Source organism: Neoarius graeffei, chromosome 22 (genome assembly GCF_027579695.1).
Source record: "Neoarius graeffei isolate fNeoGra1 chromosome 22, fNeoGra1.pri, whole genome shotgun sequence".
NCBI classification, from domain to species: Eukaryota; Metazoa; Chordata; class Actinopteri; order Siluriformes; family Ariidae; genus Neoarius; species Neoarius graeffei.
In genome coordinates this window covers 21,195,709-21,216,040 of record NC_083590.1, presented here as the reverse complement: position 1 = coordinate 21,216,040, position 20,332 = coordinate 21,195,709, and the positions used below count along the sequence as shown (strand labels likewise).

Here is a 20,332-nt window from a genome sequence, read left to right as displayed (position 1 = left end):
TTAAAATAAAAAATAAATACAGTCAGACTATGTCTGCGAGTCGACTCTCAACTTTCACCTAAAAGAGCTGAATCAAAGAACCGACTCGTTCATAAACGACACATCACAGGCACAACACAGGCACGACACACTAAAAGCCCTACTTTCTTTCAGCAAACATCTATGAGACCATTTTAACAATAATAATGTCACATAACGTGTTTATTTTATATTTGATTCATACAGAAAGTGATTGTTTATTATTGTTTTTAAAAGCTACGACATAAAACCAGTGGTTATAAACAGGCATAATTGACTAAAGCTTCCTCAATAAACTGAATATCAATGAAATATATATTATACTAAATTATAAAATAAACATTCAAAATGTATGTGCTAACGTTTACAGTAATTCCTAGCTCGACCGGAACCGTCGTTGCATCGCTTTCGTTTTTACCCGGACTGTAAAAATACTACACGCGATTAGGTTTGCGCATGCGCAGTGTTATTCAGCGTGACATTTGTAAACAAAAACTTGAGCTATCAAAGTGACAATCGACAAAACATGAAGAAAGGACGAGTTGATTAAGTTAATTTAATTTAGAGCACATGTTATTTGTGGCGCTTTTTTGGAGTTTGGTATAAATTGTAAAAAAAACAAAGTCACGGTAAGTTAGCATAAGGCTAAAATATGGCTAACTGGCCATATATGACGTCACCGCCCCGTTTGTTTAGCGAGTTAGTCGGATTTAACATTACAGTTAATTGTTGTCTAAACATGTCTTGTTTTCAGTAAGGTTTTTGTTTCGATACAGAAAGATGCTTAGTTTCTTTGGACTTCGGAAGGACGCGAAAAAGTCGCCACCAGCCGAGAGAGAGACGGATGGGTTTGTCATTGTTGGTGAGTAAAAGGGGGAAAAAGAAAAGAAAAAACACTTAATAAAACGTTTTTGATGCTTTTTCGAGCAAAACGTCTGCATTTACTGCATCTGTGTGCTTGTAATCATTTTGAGAGGCTTTATAAGCAGTGTTTTTGAGCCTTTTCAGGGGAAAGTAGCTTATGCATTCTCTAAAAGTCGTTGTCACCAGATGACGTCATAACGAATTTGCATATTCATATCACGTGTGAACACGTCATCGATTTGAATCGTGGAGAAGGAGACTTGTGGAAAGAAAACAGAATAGAGTTTTATCAGATCTGAATAGTTTTCAGAATCATGTTTGTTGACCCACACACAAGGAATTTGGTTCCTGTAGTTGGTGTCTGTCTAATGGCCCTTTTCCACTACCCTTTTTCAGCTCACTTCAGCCCGACACGGCTCACGTTTCGACTACCAAAAACCGGCACGACTCAGCTCGCTTCAGCCCTGCTTAGCCCCTAAAACTCGCACCGTTTTGGAGTGGGGCTGAAGCGAGCCAAACCGAGCTGAGTGAGGTTGGGGGCGTGAGCAGACACTCCCCTGTGCACTGATTGGTGAGGAGGAGTGTCCTCACATGCCCACACACCCCGCGAGCGTGCTGGGATCTGTAAACACCGCAAACCCGGAAGGAGAATAATTACGAATTACAAGAATTTCTGAAGCCTTATGCGCCTCGACTCATCTATACGCTCTTGCCAGTATCTGTCCGCGTTGTCGGTGACAACAAGCCACAGCACCAAGACCAGCAACACTAATGCTGCATTCATGTGCTATGGGAAGATGATATTTTCCAGTTGGGAAGTGGTATTTACCAGTGTGTTGTGTTCACATGCTTTTGTTGTTGTTGACAAATTAAAGATGGTGGACCAGATTCAAGTTAGCAATAGTTAGTTAGCTATCATTAGCAATAGCGTCTGCTCTGGATAGGTAAAAACAAACCATAACACATATTTTTAAAGGAAACGGATTTCTAACGTATTATATTACACTTGTTAATGATGCAACATTGCATAGACACAAACTACCCACTAGTACTAGTAAAAAAAAACTTTAGTAGCGTACAGTGCTTAACATTCAAGTGTCTTGTACCGCTCGCCGCCATGTTGAAAAGGTTAAAGTTCATCTCATCTCGGCAACTCGTGTATCAAAATTTTCTACGAGTTGCCCAGTGGAAAATACCACAAGAGGGGGCGTTCATGTGTGCTTTCCATGTCGGCGTTTGGTATTTACCATAATTCCCATAGCACGTGAACGCAGCATGACGACTCCATGTCCTCCATGTTTATTGTTTACTATTCGGGTTGTGAGACTACCGCTTAAAAGCTCACTGATGTCACTGTTTGCGCTGCTTAACGACATCACCTGACGTCCACCCACTTTCGCTAACTCCACCCAATGTGTCCACCCACTTCCAGCCAGCACGGTTCAGCGCGGTTGTAGTCGAAATGCAACTCCAACAGCCCCACTCAGCTCGACTCAGCACGGCACGGCTCAGCCCGACTCAGCCGCGTTTGTAGTGGAAAAGCGGCATAAGCGATACAAAAAAGTGTGAACGTATATAATCTAAGAGGTTTTTTTTTTTAATTATATGGCATGAGCTACTTCTTGTAAAATCGTGCGCTCTGATTGGTTCCTTGGCGGGCAGTATTTTCCTGTAACTTTCTTTCCAAGGTGTCGGTTTTCAATATCAGTGTTCTCCACGGGCGCTTTTAAAGTGGCACGCCACCACGTTATAATTCGTGCGATAAACTCGTGCACTCTGATTGGTTCCTTGGCAGGTAGTATTTTCCCGTAATGCCCATGGGCGATTCTGGACTGTCTTTCCAAGGTGTCAGCTTTCAATATCAGTGTTCTCCATGGGCGCTTTTAAAGTAATTTGTGTGGTAAAATCGTGCGCTCTGATTGGTTCCTTGGCGGGCAGTATTTTCTCGTAAAGCCTGTGGGCGATTCTGGACTTTCTTTCCAAGGTGTCGGCTTTCGATATTTTTTCAGTGTTCTCCACGGGCGCTTTTAAAGTGGTGCACCACCACGTTATAATTCGTGCGGTAAAATTGTGCGCTCTGATTGGTTCCTTGGCGGGCAGTATTTTCTCATAAAGCCCGTGGGTGATTCTGGACTTTCCTTCCAAGGTGTCGGCTTTTGATATCAGTGTTTTCCACGGGCGCTTTTAAAGTGGCGCGCTGCCACGTTATAATTCGTGCAGTAAAATCGTGTGCTCTGATTGGTTCCTTGGCGGGCAGCATTTTCTCGTAATACCCGTGGGCGATTCTGGACTTTCTTTCCAAGGTGTCGGCTTTCGATATTTTTTCAGTGTTCTCCACGGGTGCTTTTAAAGTGGTGCACCACCACGTTATAATTTGTGTGGTAAAATCGTGCGCTGTGATTGGTTCCTTGGTGGGCAGTATTTTCTTGTAAAGCCTGTGGGCGATTCTGGACTTTCTTTCCAAGGTGTCGGCTTTCGATATTTTTTCAGTGTTCTCCACGGGCGCTTTTAAAGTGGCGCGCCACCACGTTATAATTCGTGTGGTAAAATTGTGCGCTCTGATTGGTTCCTTGGCGGGCAGTATTTTCTTGTAAAGCCCGTGGGTGATTCTGGACTTTCCTTCCAAGGTGTCGGCTTTTGATATCAGTGTTTTCCACGGGCGCTTTTAGTGGCGCGCTGCCACGTTATAATTCGTGCAGTAAAATCGTGTGCTCTGATTGGTTCCTTGGCGGGCACCATTTTCTCGTAATACCCGTGGGCGATTCTGGACTTTCTTTCCAAGGTGTCGGCTTTCGATATTTTTTCAGTGTTCTCCACGGGCGCTTTTAAAGTGGCGCGCCACCACGTTATAATTCGTGTGGTAAAATTGTGCGCTCTGATTGGTTCCTTGGCGGGCAGTATTTTCTTGTAAAGCCCGTGGGTGATTCTGGACTTTCCTTCCAAGGTGTCGGCTTTTGATATCAGTGTTTTCCACGGGCGCTTTTAAAGTGGCGCGCTGCCACGTTATAATTCGTGCAGTAAAATCGTGTGCTCTGATTGGTTCCTTGGCGGGCACCATTTTCTCGTAATACCCGTGGGCGATTCTGGACTTTCTTTCCAAGGTGTCGGCTTTCAATATTTTTTCAGTGTTCTCCATGGGTGCTTTTAAAGTGGTGCACCGCCAGGTTATAATTCGTGCAGTAAAATCGTGCGCTCTGATTGGTTCCTTGGCGGGCAGTATTTTCCTGTAATGCCCGTGGGCGATTCTGGACTTTCCTTCCAAGGTGTCGGCTTTCAATATCAGTGTTCTCCACAGGCGCTTTTAAAGTGGCGCGCCACCACGTTATAATTCTGGCCCGCCACCCTTCCCTTGGCTGAAAAAAAAAACCCCATAACGGCATCAGTACACACCAAATAAATTGTAAAATATTTGCTTTATTATAATTTTGTGACTATTTAACACACAGAAGACCATTAAACGAATGCATACAGGCTACCTGAAGTGGCCACGCGATTGCAATTGAAAAACATCCGACCGGTTGCATACAGATTGTGACCCAGAGCTCTGCAGATTGAGGTCTATCCCTGCGTTACACTACACCGCACCACATTACACTATACTGACGCGTAGTAACGCTGGAAGCTGCAGCTAGCCAGCAGCTAAATAACTTTGCGCGTGTTTGTAGCGTTATTGTGCAACGGTTACGCTTATCTACGTCTTTTCTGACCATACACTGTTACAGTAATCGTATAACAGCGCACACACACACACATTAGTTAAGTTCAGGTGTTTTATTTTACGTATCTGTGATCGTGTAGGCGAGAGCTGCATTTTCCTGTTGCTTCACTGTTTGTTTACTGCAGGACTTCCAGGTTCCTGGGTCAAAGGACCCGAACTACGGAGGCCGGGGTGGCTTTGTAGTGCCAGTCTCGGGCACGCGCACCACCTCGTGCATGGATTGGAGTGGTTTCACCCAATTAATTTTGTGTATTGTAAAAAATGTATGCATTTATTGTAGGGATGTTAACCGATGACCGTTTGACCGATGGTTGACCGAATCAACGTCAACCGGTTAATTTTTTTTTGGTTGTCGGTTAAAAAATAAATAAATAAATCGTTTTGAAGCTGCCGATTTTGGAGCAGAGAACCTGGAATTCCGTGTTGTAAACGCTTGGGGCATGCCATACGGTGTAAGGACGACAGGTGACAAATCAGAAACACCCATTCAGTCATGTCCCGCCCTCCCGCCCCAGTTAAAGACAGCTGACAAATCAGAAACACCCATTCAGTCATGTCCCGCCCTCCCGCCCCAGTTAAAGACAGCTGACAAATCAGAAACACCCATTCAGTCATGTCCCGCCCAGCTGCCACTCGGCGAAAGAAAAGTGTAGACACAGGCTTTTTAGCTTACAAATTACTATTCTGTTTTTTTTTTTTTTTAATTATTATTAGAAGGCACATGGAGTTTAGTCCTGCCTTGGCCAGTGCATTCTGAAAGTATGTTTCGGTCTGTAGCCAACAATGCATGTTATTGCAGATCATATCTCTCCACATAAACTAAAGGCGCAGACGCCGACTTTTTTTTTTTGAATCGCGCAGATCCGTTTTTTTTTTTTGAGGGGGGGGGTGCGTTGGAGTGTCTGATTGTAATTTCAAGGTGGATTCTGTATTAAAATTACTAAATAGGCAGGTGCCGTTGCAGTCCATGAGGTGTGGGGGGTGTGGGAGGAGGGCAGTGGATCGGGGGGCTGCGCGCGTTTGCGCGGAAGCTGCGCAATCAGTTTATTAAACTGTACATTAAATTTTGCGCGGCTTCGGCGCGGGCGTGTGCGGCTTTCTGATTTGCTGTTTTCTTCTCGTGCTTGTACTTCCTGTGTTTCGTGGACTGTGGCGGCATTTGCTTATATGCAGAATTTGCTTTGATGAAGTTGTGGTCGGACGCTCCAGCGCCCCCCCTTGGGAAAGGAAGGTCGGATCTGTGCAATTCAGCCGTGGAGAGGGCAGCATCCGCCAAAAGGCGCGCCGTTTACATCCCTGTAATAATTCCAATTCTAGAATTTTAAACTCATAGGTTAACCGACTTTAACCGGCTAATGAGGCTCGGTGGTCGGTCAAGATTTTTTTTAGTTTTCACCATCCCTAATTTATTGTAATTGGGTATTTTGTTTATGCATGGAAGTTCATTTATTTTTCACACACAGAAAAAAAATATAATTAATTCAGGGATGCGCATCAGTCTCAACTGAAATGTCAAACGAGTCTCATATTGACGACAAAGATATGTACAGTAAGAACCCCGCCCCCCAACCTTCTGCCGCCACCTTTTTATTTTTGAAAAGTGGAGAACACTGAATATGGGGGGGGAGATGAATTGGAAATCAAAATCGGCCAAAAGACAAACAAGTCAGTGAGTAATTCAGGAAATGATCAGTGAAGAGGATTCAGAAACCACTAACCTCAAACAGAAGTTTAGTTTTAAAACCACGAGCCGTTTATTCCGCATGCATGACTCAACTACATTACAAACCTGACGTGACTGAAAGCAGCGTCATGCTTCATTATAATGACCGTCTGTTTTAATATTAGAAATAAGACGTATAATAAACTCCTTATTAGCCTTGCTTGCTCAGTCTTTACGGGAAAATATCACACCTCGGTCTTTTTGTACAGACCGAACCGTAGTCACTTCACCTGCACCTTGTTTCGCACCGTTAACTCGGGCTATTTAAGGTCCCCTTTGACGCTTCGTCGCGGTTTTGTTGTTGTCGCTAAACCGTAGGCGCTAAAGAAGGCAACTGGACTTACTTGCCTGGGTCTAATGTGTTTCCAGCAAGTCCAGTCGCCTTCTTTAGGGGTCATCCATAATTTTCATCATTATCATGAGTCTACAAAGAGTAGACTTTTGAGCAACCCCCCTCCCCCCCAAAAGTGTACATTAGCGGACAAAAAAATGATGATGGATCTACGTGGAATAGGAATTCAAAATAAAACCATGTCTTGTATTACTTTTTATTAAAATCGGATGACGGGACAATACAAAGATTCACAAGAGAAGAAAAGAAGACGTAAGACGGTTCCAGAAGTTTTCATAGAAAGCAGGCGATTCATTTTTGAAAATCAAGGACCGTCTTTTTAAGGGGAGCTGTTGCCTTTTGGCTCCTCATGAACAGTAGGAAATCCAGTTTTGGAGCTGGGGCTGGTCGTGCAGGACTTTCATTCTGAAATGGAAGAAAAGAAGACCGACTGTATAAAATTCAACTGACTGCTGACGCAAGTACAAAATACCCATATGATATCCTCAAAGTCAAAGAGTCCCATATACGTTTTCGTACGTACGTTGGGGAGTGCCTGTTAGAGAGCACACTCTGTCTAGGCCGTCGGCATGGTGAGGTAGGGTGGCCAGTTCCTTTCCTCGCCGCCTTTAACTTCCCCAGTGTTTCCACCAGGTCCCCATTCACTGCTGGGTGGACAGGAGGCGAGCCCCAGATCACCGTCCGAGGCGAGGTTCGAACCGGGGACCGTTCGCTTGGCGGTCAAGCGCTCTAACCACTTGGCCACCTCGCCTCATATGATATCCTACGTACCGTTTTACGAGAGAAATAATCCCGAATTGTAAAAGTCGACTTGACTTTTTCCATCCAGATGATCACTTGCCGGCACAGTTCAGCTTCCTTTGAAACGTTTGTTTTTGATTCTTTCCAAGCAGCCTGTCCCGCCCTAACCGCCTCCTGCCGCTTCTCAGATGAATGCAGGAAACAATAAACGTTTGAAAACTGCTCGTACTCGTTTGAAGGAGTCTTGTGAATAACGGTATTTCTGCTATTCACAAATTTGTAAATGCGGTCAAAATCTGGGTCAGGCATTGTTGTATTGAAGAAAGAAAGCGTGTAGAGCTAGCTGGCAACACCGACGTGGCGTGAAATTTTTAACATGGCGGCCGCCAATTCGCACATTTGCCCCTTTTCCACCAAAGCAGTTCCAGGGCTGGTTCGGGGCCAGTGCTTAGTTTGGAACCGGGTTTCCTGTTTCCACTGACAAAGAACTGGCTCTGGGGCCAGAAAAACCGGTTCCAGGCTAGCACCAACTCTCTGCTGGGCCAGAGGAAAGAACCGCTTACGTCAGCGGGGGGGCGGAGTTGTTAAGACCGACAACAATAGCAAGACCGCGAAAGATCGCCATTTTTAAGCGACGAGAAGCAGCAGCTGTACAAACGCGAAGTCATCCATTATTATTATTGTTGTTGCTGCTGCTGCTGCTTCTTCCGCGTTGTTTTTGGTTCGATATTCGCGCCAAGGTTTATGCAAACGTAGCGACGTAACTGACGTATACAGCGACGTAATGACATGGCTTCCCTTAGCACCGTGAGCTATGGAAAAGCAAACTGGTTCTCAGCTGGCTTGCAAGTTGAACGAGTTGTGAACCAGCACCAGCCCCGAACCAGCCCTGGAACTGATTTGGTGGAAAAGGGGTAATTGACAGATCATCATTTTTTCATTTTTAAAAAGTGTACGCCTGGTCATTAACCCCCCCCCCCCCCCCCCCCCCCCCCCGCATACGGTTTGTATGCTCGTGATAATGATGAAAATTATGGATAACCCCTTAGCACTTACGGTTTACGATAACCTGGATGACTGAGAACTTTCAGACATGCTGTTGTCGTCGCTAACTTTCCACAACATATTTCCAAGCGTGCAGTCCATGCTCCTGTTTTTATGTTTTGTGCTCGTGCTTTATAATAATGAAGGAATTTTGCACCTCCAAATCGTTTATTGACACGATTGTGGTGTCTCGTTCGCGTTTAGACAGCAGTAGAACCCCCAGTATTAGCCAGCTTTGCTAGCCGGTGTTATACATGAACAAATCCACCACATTGGAAAGGGACAGATTTGGTTGTAAGCCAATGATTTACCATCCGAGGGCAACACAGCAGTGCTTTGTGCTTTCCTTTTGTTGTCGAAACGTTTGACGTGAAATACGATACGTTACATTTCTATTGTTTCTGCACTTGAAGAGCCTGTTTTCATGCAATATGCAGCTAGCCCAGATTTCCTTCTTTCCTTCGTTGTGTTTCTGGGGAAAAAAAAAAGTTCTTATGTATTTTTTTTCCTTCATGTCGTGTCGCCACACTGTTGAAATGAAAGTGAAGACGGCCGTTTCTCTGAAAGCCAAAGCTCTGAGTCACGTCTTCAAAGTGAGGCTCGGATTTCACTCCACTGTGTTCGCTCTGAGAGCGATCCCTCACTTTTAGTCTGAAATTCCATGCATGAATCAGACGGGGATTAGATCGTAGTCTTGGTGATGGCACGGATTCACAGTCGCCGGTTTTATCTTCATGCTGACTTTGTGCACAAAGAGTCTGGAGACGTGTCTCTCCAGGCTGCGCCTTACTCCTGGGGCGAGCGTGTTTCCACAGCAAGTCCATGTCGTGTTTCAGGTGGAAAACGTCCTCGCCCTCTGATAGAGTACCTGACCTCAGAATAGAAGAGAAGCAGTTTCATCAGAATAGGAGAGTTTAATCAAAATACAGCTGAGCTCTATGAGAAATCAGAATAGAATTTTATAATGAGTTTTTTTTTTTTTTTTTTGTCAGAACAGAATGTACTGGGTTTCTATCAGAATCGACTAATTATATGGTAAATGGAATCATACACGAGCACGATTAATGAGAATAAAAGTGTTCTGTCAGAATAGAGTACAGAAGAAGGCAGTCGAACAGAATGGGGTTTGCTTTCTCAAAATAGAATATAATCTCAGAACAGAAAAGAAATCCGAGACAATAGTTTTATTCGAATAAAACAGAATACAGCAGAGAACAGATGAGTGTTTTTACCAGAATATAATTTTATTAGAATAGAATATGACGAGGGAATAGTTTTTAAAATAATTCAGAATAGAATACAGGTCTGCGTGATGGCGCATGTATTAGTGTAGTACAAATTAATAAAATATTTTTGGGGATTTTTTTTTTTTTTTAATTCTCGTTGGTACCACGGGCTCTGGACAGGAGAACATTTCATGACATGGGTTCTGCTGCATCGTTCTCTGTTGCATCGATCAAGCTGAAGGATACGACAGGCAAGTAATACACAGCAGAAATCTGGGGCGTCTTTTTTTTTTTGTCTGTCGTACTTTCAGGCACGATGATGTAAGATGTGTCTGAGTCAGTGTATGACGTGTTTCTTCACACCGGCTTTCCCACCAGTTTCACCGAACAGCTGTAATGTGAAATCCTGTTACGGGATTATCCGAGGTATTTTAGAGCTTAAACCGAGGCATGTTTTACATACGCAGGATGTTGGACGTAACAGATGCCCTTGAAACCGACTCCTGGAGCCTTTACGCTCGGCCATGGAGAGGAAATGTGAGCTGACGGAGGAAAGATGAGCAGAATTCGGAGAAAATGCTCTTTATAAAATCAAGGCGTTTAGAGAGAAGTGTGTGTGTGTGTGTGTGTGTGTGTGTGTGTGTGTGTGTGTGTGTGTGTGCAGTGTCTGGAGCTGACATTTTTAAGAGCAGACACTCTCATGACCATACTGTGCATCTCAAGTCACGAGCAGCTGTGCTTCTTCTCAGGTTTTATCTGCTTTAGTTCGCTTTCTTTGTGCTCTCAGGCTTACGGCGCTGCCTCAGTGGACAAAATCGAAACAAATGAAACATTCATACACATCACTCTTGAGTTTATAAAATTAAAATATAAACTAGATAGAGACTGTGACTAAAGTCACAGTAATTTGTGCTAGCTGACCTTTGTCAATTGAAGGTCAAGGACAAGTTGCGCCGTGAACAAAATTAAAAAAAAAAACTGATTGGGGGAAAAAAAAATCATGAAAATTGACAGTTATAAGTGATTTGAAAAAAAAATCCTGTTTTTCGTGGATCATTCCAGATCAGTGATCCAGATCAGCACCAAAAGTCACAGCATTGTAATTCAGCCCAGAGGGATTCTTCATGTGAAATTTGCTGATTGGCTGAAAACTGACAGAGAAATAGCATCTTAACAATGCAAGGAGTATAATAATAATAATATTATTGTTATTATTATTATTATTATTATTATTATTATTTATTATTATTATTATTATTATTATTAAGTAGAAAGATCCTGACTGAAAGGAACAATTTGTGCTAGCGCAAATTTAATAATAACTAGATATAGACTGTGACTAAAGTCACAGTGATTTGCGCTAGCTCTTACAAACCAAGACGTCTGGTCACCGTACTTTTCAGATCCGGAACGGTAACAGATAGAGAATGACGTTTAGTGAAGGGGGAAAAAATATCCCATTTTGCATGGATCATTCCAGATCAGTGATCCAGATCAGCACCAAAAGTCACAGCATTGTAATTCAGCCCAGAGGGATTCTTCATGTGAAATTTGCTTATTGGCTGAAAACTGACGGAGAAATAGCATCTTAACAATGCAAGGAGTATAATATTATTAGGGCCCGAGCCCTATAGGGCGAAGGCCCTATTGTTCTTGTAAGAGTTCACTATTATTATTCTTCCGTCTTCTTCTTCTTCTTTATTTTTCTCCGCTGTTGGGCCATTTTCGGGGCGCTTGCCATGGGCGAAAACGCACGAAATTTGGCACCAGTTCCGAGAATTGCCACCGCTACTCAGACCCAAAAGCCCAAACTTGGCCGGGGCTCAGGGCCTCTATAGCGCCCCCTAAGTCGTTGTGATTTTGGTCTCCCGCATTAAGGTGCCTGGTTGCCATGTAGTTTGTAGTAGTGGCATGCCATTTGGTATGCATATGTATCTCACGAAGCCGGACAAAAATGTAATGCCAATGCATTAGCCACGCCCAACAGGAAGTGAGGTAATTTCACTTTTGTGCGAAATGCATGGCCACGAAGACGGCGCAACTCCTCCTAGACCGTTCATGGGAATGTCACCAAAATTGATACACATCATCTACAGACATGGCTGACAAAAGTTACTAAATACATTTCACGTAGGATAAACCGTTCAGAAGTTATACGTCAATCAATTTTCACTTCAAAATTTTACATGCTAAAAAATTCATAACAAATCTTCTAATTGCTCCAAACTGGTCATACTTCACACGCAAATCACTCATTGGGCTTCTGACATGTTACCCAATTTCTGTGATATTTCGCCACTGGGGGCGCTATTTTTGGGCAAAAAATCCAATCTTTCCTCAAATTTGGTCAAACTTCACGGCCACCCTCTTACTACCTCCCATGTCATGTATACCGCATTTTGGGAATTTTCGTCCATGGGGGGCGCTGTTTTTGGCCGACGCAATTGCTCCAAAACGGGTTTTTGGTAAATAATTCCATTATGCTTTTCCTTCACACCACTACCTTGTGACAGTGCGTTCCTGTTGTAGACACTTATTTTTCCAACTCATAATCGCTCATGTACAGCATAGCGCCACCTTCTGACATGGGAAAAACCAAAAAATTTATTCTTCAAAAATCTATATCTCATCTTCTATTTACTCAATTGTCATCAAACTTCATACGCAAACTCTTCATAGCTCACCTGACATGTACGCCAAATTTTGTGCACTTTTGCCCCTGGGGGTGCTGGTTATGGCGGAAATGATATTGCAGCTTCTGATTTGTCAAACTTGGCAAGCAAACTCTTTTCAAGACCCTTATTGGGGCGCTTGCCATGGTCGACAACGCACGAAATTTGGCTCCTTTTTCTTAGACTGCCACCGCTCCTGAGAACCAAAAGCCCTGATCCAGGCGGGCCTCAGGGCCTCTATAGCGCCCCCTAACTCGTTGTGATTTTGGCCTCCCGCTTTAAGGTGCCTGGTTGCCATGTAGTTTGTAGTAGTGGCATGCCATTTGGTACGCATATGTATCTCACTAAGCCGGACAAAAATGTAATGCCAATGCATTAGCCACGCCCAACAGGAAGTGAGGTAATTTCACTTTTGTGCGAAATGCATGGCCACAAAGACGGCGCAACTCCTCCTAGACCGTTCATAGGAATGTCACCAAAATTGATACACATGATCTACAGACATGGCTGACAAAAGTTTCTAAATAAGTTTCACGTAGCGTAAACCGTTCAGAAGTTATACGTCAATCAATTTTCAATGCAAAATTTTACATGCTTAAAAATTCATAAGAAATCTTCTAATTGCTCAAAACTGCTCATACTTCACAAGCAAATCCCTCATTGGGCTTCTGACATGCTACCCAATTTCTGTGATATTTCGCCACTGGGGGCGCTATTTTTGGGCAAAAAATCCAATCTTTCCTCAAATTTGGTCAAACTTCACGGCCACCCTCTTACTACCTCCCATGTCATGTATACCACATTTTGGGAATTTTCGTCCATGGGGGGGCGCTGTTTTTGGCCGACACAATTGCTCCAAAACGGGTTTTTGGTAAATAATTCCATAATGCTTTTCCTTCACACCACTACCTTGTGATAGCGCGTTGCTGTTGTAGACACTTATTTCTCCAACTCATAATCGCTCATGTACAGCATAGCGCCACCTACTGACATGGGAAAAACCAAAAAATTTATTCTTCAAAAATCTATATCTCATCTTCTGTTTACTCAATTGTCATCAAACTTCATACGCAAACTCTTCATAGCTCACCTGACATATACGCCAAATTTTGTGCACTTTCGCCCCTGGGGGTGCTGGTTATGGCACAAATGATATTGCAGCTTCTGATTTGTCAAACTTGGCAAGCAAACTCTTTACGATATTTCGCGGGGACGCATGCCCCCGCCCCCCCTGGCCGCTGGCGCGAGGGCCCGTCGAGGCCGCTTGTTAGGGCCCGAGCCCTATAGGGCGAAGGCCCTATTGTTCTTGTAAGAGTTCACTATTATTATTCTTCTTCCGTCTTCTTCTTTATTTTTCTCCGCTGTTGGGCCATTTTCGGGGCACTTGCCATGGGCGAAAACGCACGAAATTTGGCACCAGTTCCGAGAATTGCCACCGCTACTCAGAACCAAAAGCCCAAACTTGGCCGGGGCTCAGGGCCTCTATAGCGCCCCCTAAGTCGTTGTGATTTTGGCCTCCCGCATTAAGGTGCCTGGGTGCCATGTAGTTTGTAGTAGTGGCATGCCATTTGGTACGCTTATGTATCTCACTAATCCGGACAAAAATGTAATGCCAATGCATTAGCCATGCCCAACAGGAAGTGAGGTAATTTCACTTTTGTGCGAAATGCATGGCCACGAAGACGGCGCAACTCCTCCTAGACCGTTCATAGGAATGTCACCAAAATTGATAGACATCATCTACAGACATGGCTGACAAAAGTTACTAAATACGTTTCACGTAGGATAAACCGTTCAGAAGTTATACGTCAATCAATTTTCGATGCAAAATTTTACATGCTTAAAAATTCATAACAAATCTTCTGATTGCTCAAAACTGCTCATACTTCACACGCAAATCAATCATTGGGCTTCTGACATGTTACCCAATTTCTGTGATTTTTTGCCACTGGGGGCGCTATTTTTGGGCAAAAAATCCAATCTTTCCTCAAATTTGGTCAAACTTCACGGCCACCCTCTTACTACCCCCCATGTCATGTATACCACATTTTGGGAATTTTCGTCCATGGGGGGTGCTGTTTTTGGCCGACGCAATTGCTCCAAAACGGGTTTTTGGTCAATAATTCCATAATGCTTTCCCTTCACACCACTACCTTGTGATAGTACGTTGCTGTTGTAGACACTTATTTTTCCAACTCATAATCGCTCATGTACAGCATAGCGCCACCTACTGACATGGGAAAAACCATAAAATTTATTCTTCAAAAATCAATATCTCATCTTCTATTTACTCAATCTTGATCAAACTTGATACGCACACTCTTAACAGGTCACCTGACATATCTCCCAACTTTTGTGACCTTTTGCCACTGGGGGCGCTGTTTTCAGGCAACAATTTATATCTCGGCTTCTGATTGGTCAAACTTGATCAAACTTGACACAACAACTCTTCATAGGTCCCTTGACATGTATACCAAATTTGGTGAACTTTCACCACTGGGGGCGCTCATTGCGCTGTAGCAGTTGCAGGAGAGGTGTTTACAATCATGAGGCACCAGGAGTATGTTGTTTTGGTTGCCTTTAACACACATGACTTGTGGGGGATGGGTAGGCAGTCGGGAGCAAGTGTTGTAGCGTTACATACAGACTAATAGATGTCTAACAGAAGACAATCCTATGTAGCTATAGCTTGGTGACTGATGAGGTAAATACATTAATTTGGTTGGGAAGCCATGGCATAAAATGTTCTGTCCATGACAACATCTCAGCGCACCGTGTACTCTGTGTCCAATTCTGTGCTTTGTCGCCATTGTGGAAGTAATGTCTCTTGCCGAAGAAGCTGTGGAAGGTTTTTCGCAGGGACGCATGCCCCCGCCCCCCTTGGCCGCTGGCGCGAGGGCCCGTCGAGGCCGCTTGCGGCTTTAATTATTATTATTATTATTATTATTATTATTATTATTATTAAGTAGAAAGATCCTGACTGAAAGGAACAATTTGTGCTAGCGCAAATTTAATAACTAGATATAGACTGTGACTAAAGTCACAGTGATTTGCGCTAGCTCTTACAAACCAAGACGTCTGGTCACCGTACCCTTCAGATCCGGAACGGTAACAGATAGAGAATGACGTTTAGTGAAGGGGGAAAAAATATCCCATTTTTCATGGATCATTCCAGATCAGTGATCCAGATCAGCACCAAAAGTCACAGCATTGTAATTCAGCCCAGAGGGATTCTTCATGTGAAATTTGCTGATTGGCTGAAAACTGACAGAGAAATGGTGTCCTAAAAAAGTAAGGATAATAATAATCATCAGTCAGTCAGTCGGGTTCAGTGCCCGGACTGATAATCACATCAGTTTTTCATTGGCTAATCAGACACAAGGTACGCCACCGCTCTTGCCGGAGTGGTTGGGGGTTAGGTGCCTTGCTCAAGGGCACTTAAACCAGTCCTGCTGGTCCAGGGAATCGAGCCAGCAACCTTTTGGTTCCAAAGCTGTTTCTCTAACCATTAGGCCGTAGCTTCCATCATAATAATAATAATAATTAGGGCCCGAGCCCTATAGGGCGAAGGCCCTATTGTTCTTGTAAGAGTTCACTATTATTATTCTTCCGTCTTCTTCTTCTTCTTCTTTATTTTTCTCCGCTGTTGGGCCATTTTCGGGGCACTTGCCATGGGCGAAAACGCACGAAATTTGGCGCCAGTTCCGAGAATTGCCACCGCTACTCAGAACCAAAAGCCCAAATTTGGCCGGGGCTCAGGGCCTCTATAGCGCCCCCTAAGTCGTTGTGATTTTGGTCTCCCGCATTAAGGTGCCTGGTTGCCATGTAGTTTGTAGTAGTGGCATGCCATTTGGTACGCGTATGTATCTCACTAAGCCGGACAAAAATGTAATGCCAATGCATTAGCCACGCCCAACAGGAAGTGAGGTAATTTCACTTTTGTGCGAAATGCATGGCCACGAAGACGGCGCAACTCCTCCTAGACCGTTCATAGGAATGTCACCAAAATTGATACACATCATCTACAGACATGGCTGACAAAAGTTACTAAATACGTTTCACGTAGCATAAACCGTTCAGAAGTTATACGTCAATCAATTTTCGATGCAAAATTTTACATGCTTACAAATTCATAACAAATCTTCTAGTTGCTCAAAACTGCTCATACTTCACACGCAAATCACTCATTGGGCTTCTGACATGTTACCCAATTTCTGTGATATTTCGCCACTGGGGGCGCTATTTTTGGGCAAAAAATCCAATCTTTCCTCAAATTTGGTCAAACTTCACGGCCACCCTCTTACTACCTCCCATGTCATGTATACCACATTTTGGGAATTTTCGTCCATGGGGGGCGCTGTTTTTGGCCGACGCAATTGCTCCAAAACGGGTTTTTGGTAAATTATTCCATAATGCTTTCCCTTCACACCACTACCTTGTGATAGTACGTTGCTGTTGTAGACACTTATTTTTCCAACTCATAATCGCTCATGTACAGCATAGCGCCACCTACTGACATGGGAAAAACGAAAAAATTTATTCTTCAAAAATCTATATCTCATCTTCTATTTACTCAATTGTCATCAAACTTCATAGGCAAACTCTTCATAGCTCGCCTGACAAATACGCCAAATTTTGTGCACTTTCGCCGCTGGGGGTGCTGGTTATGGCAAAAATGATATTGCAGCTTCTGATTTGTCAAACTTGGCAAGCAAACTGTTTACAAGACCCTTTTTGGGGCGCTTGCCATGGTCGACAACGCACGAAATTTGGCTCCTTTTTCTTAGACTGCCACCGCTACTGAGAACCAGAAGCCCAGATCCAGGCGGGCCTCAGGGCCTCTTTAGCGCCCCCTAAGTCATTGTGATTTTGGCCTCCCGCATAAAGGTGCCTGGTTGCCATGTAGTTTGTAGTAGTGGCATGCCATTTGGTACGCATATGTATCTCACTAAGCCGGACAAAAATGTAATGCCAATGCATTAGCCACGCCCAACAGGAAGTGAGGTAATTTCACTTTTGTGCGAAATGCATGGCCACGAAGACGGCGCAACTCCTCCTAGGCCGTTCATAGGAATGTCACCAAAATTGATAGACATCATCTACAGACATGGCTGACAAAAGTTCCTAAACAGGTTTCACGTAGGATAAGCCGTTCAGAAGTTATACGTCAATCAATTTTCAATGCAAAATTTTACATGCTTAAAAATTCATAACAAATCTTCTAATTGCTCAAAACTGCTCATACTTCACACGCAAATCACTCATTGGGCTTCTGACATGCTACCCAAATTCTGTGATATTTCGCCACTGGGGGCGCTATTTTTGGGCAAAAAATCCAATCTTTCCTCAAATTTGGTCAAACTTCACGGCCACCCTCTTACTACCTCCCATGTCATGCATACCCCATTTTGGGAATTTTCGTCCATGGGGGGCGCTGTTTTTGGCCGACGCAATTGCTCCAAAACGGGTTTTTGTTAAATAATTCCTTAATGCTTTTCCTTCACACCACTACCTTGTGATCGTACGTTGCTGTTGTAGACACTTATCTTTCCAACTCATAATCGCTCATGTACAGCATAGCGCCACCTACTGACATGGGAAAAACCAAAACATTTTTTCTTCAAAAATCAATATCTCATCTTCTATTTACTCAATCTTGATCAAACTTGATACGCACACTCTTAACAGGTCACCTGACATATCTCCCAAATTTTGTAAACTTTTGCCACTGGGGGCGCTGTTTTCAGGCAACATTTTATATCTCGGCTTCTGATTGGTCAAACTTGATCAAACTTGACACAACAACTCTTCATAGGTCCCTTGACATGTATACCAACTTTGGTGAACTTTCACCACTGGGGGCGCTCATTGCGATGTATCAGTTGCAGGAGAGGTGTTTACAATCATGAGGCACCAGGTGTATGTTGTTTTGGTTGCCTTAAACACACATGACTTGTGGGGAATGGGTAGGCAGTCGGGAGCAAGTGTTGTAGCGTTACATACAGACTAATAGATGTCTAACAGAAGACAATCCTAGGTAGCTATAGCTTGGTGACTGATGCGGTAAATACATTAATTTGGTTGGGAAACCATGGCATAAAATTTTCTGTCCATGACAACATCTCAGCGCACCGTGTACTCTGTGTCCGATTCTGTGCTTTGTCGCCATTGTGGGAGTAATGTTTCTTGCCGAAGAAGCTGTGGAAGGTATTTCGCGGGGACGCATGCCCCCGCCCCCCTTGGCCGCTGGCGCGAGGGCCCGTCGAGGCCGCTTGCGGCTTTAATTATTATTATTATCATAAAAAAAGTAGAAGGATCGTGAGCGAGAGGAACAATTTGCACCAGTGCAGCTAGCAAAAGTTAAAGACTTCCATGTTGTGAAAAATAAAAAAGGAATGCATTCATTTTGAATATAAATAAATTTCTTCATGTGAACTATTTTGAGAAAAACATCAAGACTTGAGGGGGGTTTAAAAAAAACAACTCGGTGTACATAATATAATGTCATTTGGATTTATGATTTTAAAGTGCATATTCTGGACCAATTTTGTTTTTTTTCTATGAAAGTATGTCCCTTTACACACTCGTCCAGAAGGGTAATTTTGCACAAGGCCATCTGTCTACAGCAGAAAAAAATAAATAAAATAACAAAACGCGTCTGGAAAAATCCCAAGGGAGTCTGGAGCCAGATTCGTGACGTCACCTGCGGAAGCGCCAGCAGGCTGCGCGAGCTTTGCACGGTTTCAGTGCACAGCCTGTGTAGACCAAGCGCTCCCATTTCTCTCTCGTTGTCCGGTCTTTTGGAAAACGATGAGTACTAATCCCATCAAGATTGGTGTTTCTACACCCTCCTACGATACATCTGTTAACCATTTTAATAATTACGCGATAACGTTGAAGAAATTTGCAGAAAACCACCAGGTCGTTTTCTCATAAACAAACCAGCGCTGACGTAGGATTCAGAAGGAGGCGTCCCGCACGCGACGTCACGAAAATCAGTGTTTCCCAGGAAATCCAAATGCAGAGTTTTTTCAGAGGCGGACCAATTCGCCTCAAATGGCTTGATTTCAACTGAATTTTTCTGGTATTGCGCAAGGTAAAAAAAATTGCGCAGAATGTTACAGATATTTGACCAAAGTTTAATATAAAATAGGAGAATTACACTGATCTTGCTCCTGAATTTACCCGTGATATGCACTTTAATACTTATGATAATCTTCAGGTATGTTTTTACTCATTTACGACATTTTACATTTACTTGTCCATTTACGTCTTTTTTTTTTTTTTTAAACACCTATTTGACACCAAGTTAAAAATCCTCAGCTTCAGTTTGCAGCTCTGTTAAGCGCTTGTCCCGTGCTCATGGGAGACACGTGGGTGTGTGTTTCCTCCGCAGAGCTTTTCGTCCATTTCTGCAGCCATGGACACCAGAGTCTCGTGAGATTGTCGCTGTGAAGCGCTTGTGCTGAGATCAAACGCTGGGATAATTGTGGTGGGTTTGTGAGTCGGTGTGTGTGTGTGTGAAGGCTCTAGAGGACGAAGTTTGTCTGGGAAAAGCCGAGCCGAAAAATAAGAACAGCACAATAAAACGCTCAAAGCCCAAGTAGTAGAGACTCTCCATTCATAGCTTCACATAATGGGCTGTTTCTGAAAGCCTACAGCAGATTTATTGAGTGCGTTGCATTGCATTGCATTCCACCATAACACATATGGAAACGTTACAGCGATCGCTCGAGGATTGTGCGGACGTACATGTGGTGCATAATTTGTCATGCCGTAAACTTTCTCTCATGGGAAAGCTGCTGCTGCTGCTGCTGTTCTTCTTTCTACAGGATAAGGTTTCCAAACTTAATTTGAACTTTTTGGTAAGAAATGAAATACGTCTGGAGTAATTAGGATCGATTTGCACAGGATAAACCATCTCGATAAATCAGAGCTAGGTGCATACAGTACTGCGCAAAAGTCTTATCAAAA

At 43.5% G+C, this 20,332-nt stretch overlaps 1 protein-coding gene across 1 annotated transcript in view; it reads left to right on the top strand.

Annotated features, from left to right (window-relative positions):
• The first annotated feature begins 449 nt into the window (after positions 1 to 449).
• The window catches only part of umad1 (UBAP1-MVB12-associated (UMA) domain containing 1), a 44,581-nt gene continuing 24,698 nt past the window's right edge, over positions 450 to 20,332 (top strand). The window contains exons 1-2 of the mRNA XM_060904621.1: positions 450 to 647; positions 795 to 880. Coding sequence (XP_060760604.1) covers positions 799 to 880 — 82 coding nt within the window. The 5' untranslated portion in view covers positions 450 to 647; positions 795 to 798. The remainder of the gene's footprint in view (positions 648 to 794; positions 881 to 20,332) is intronic.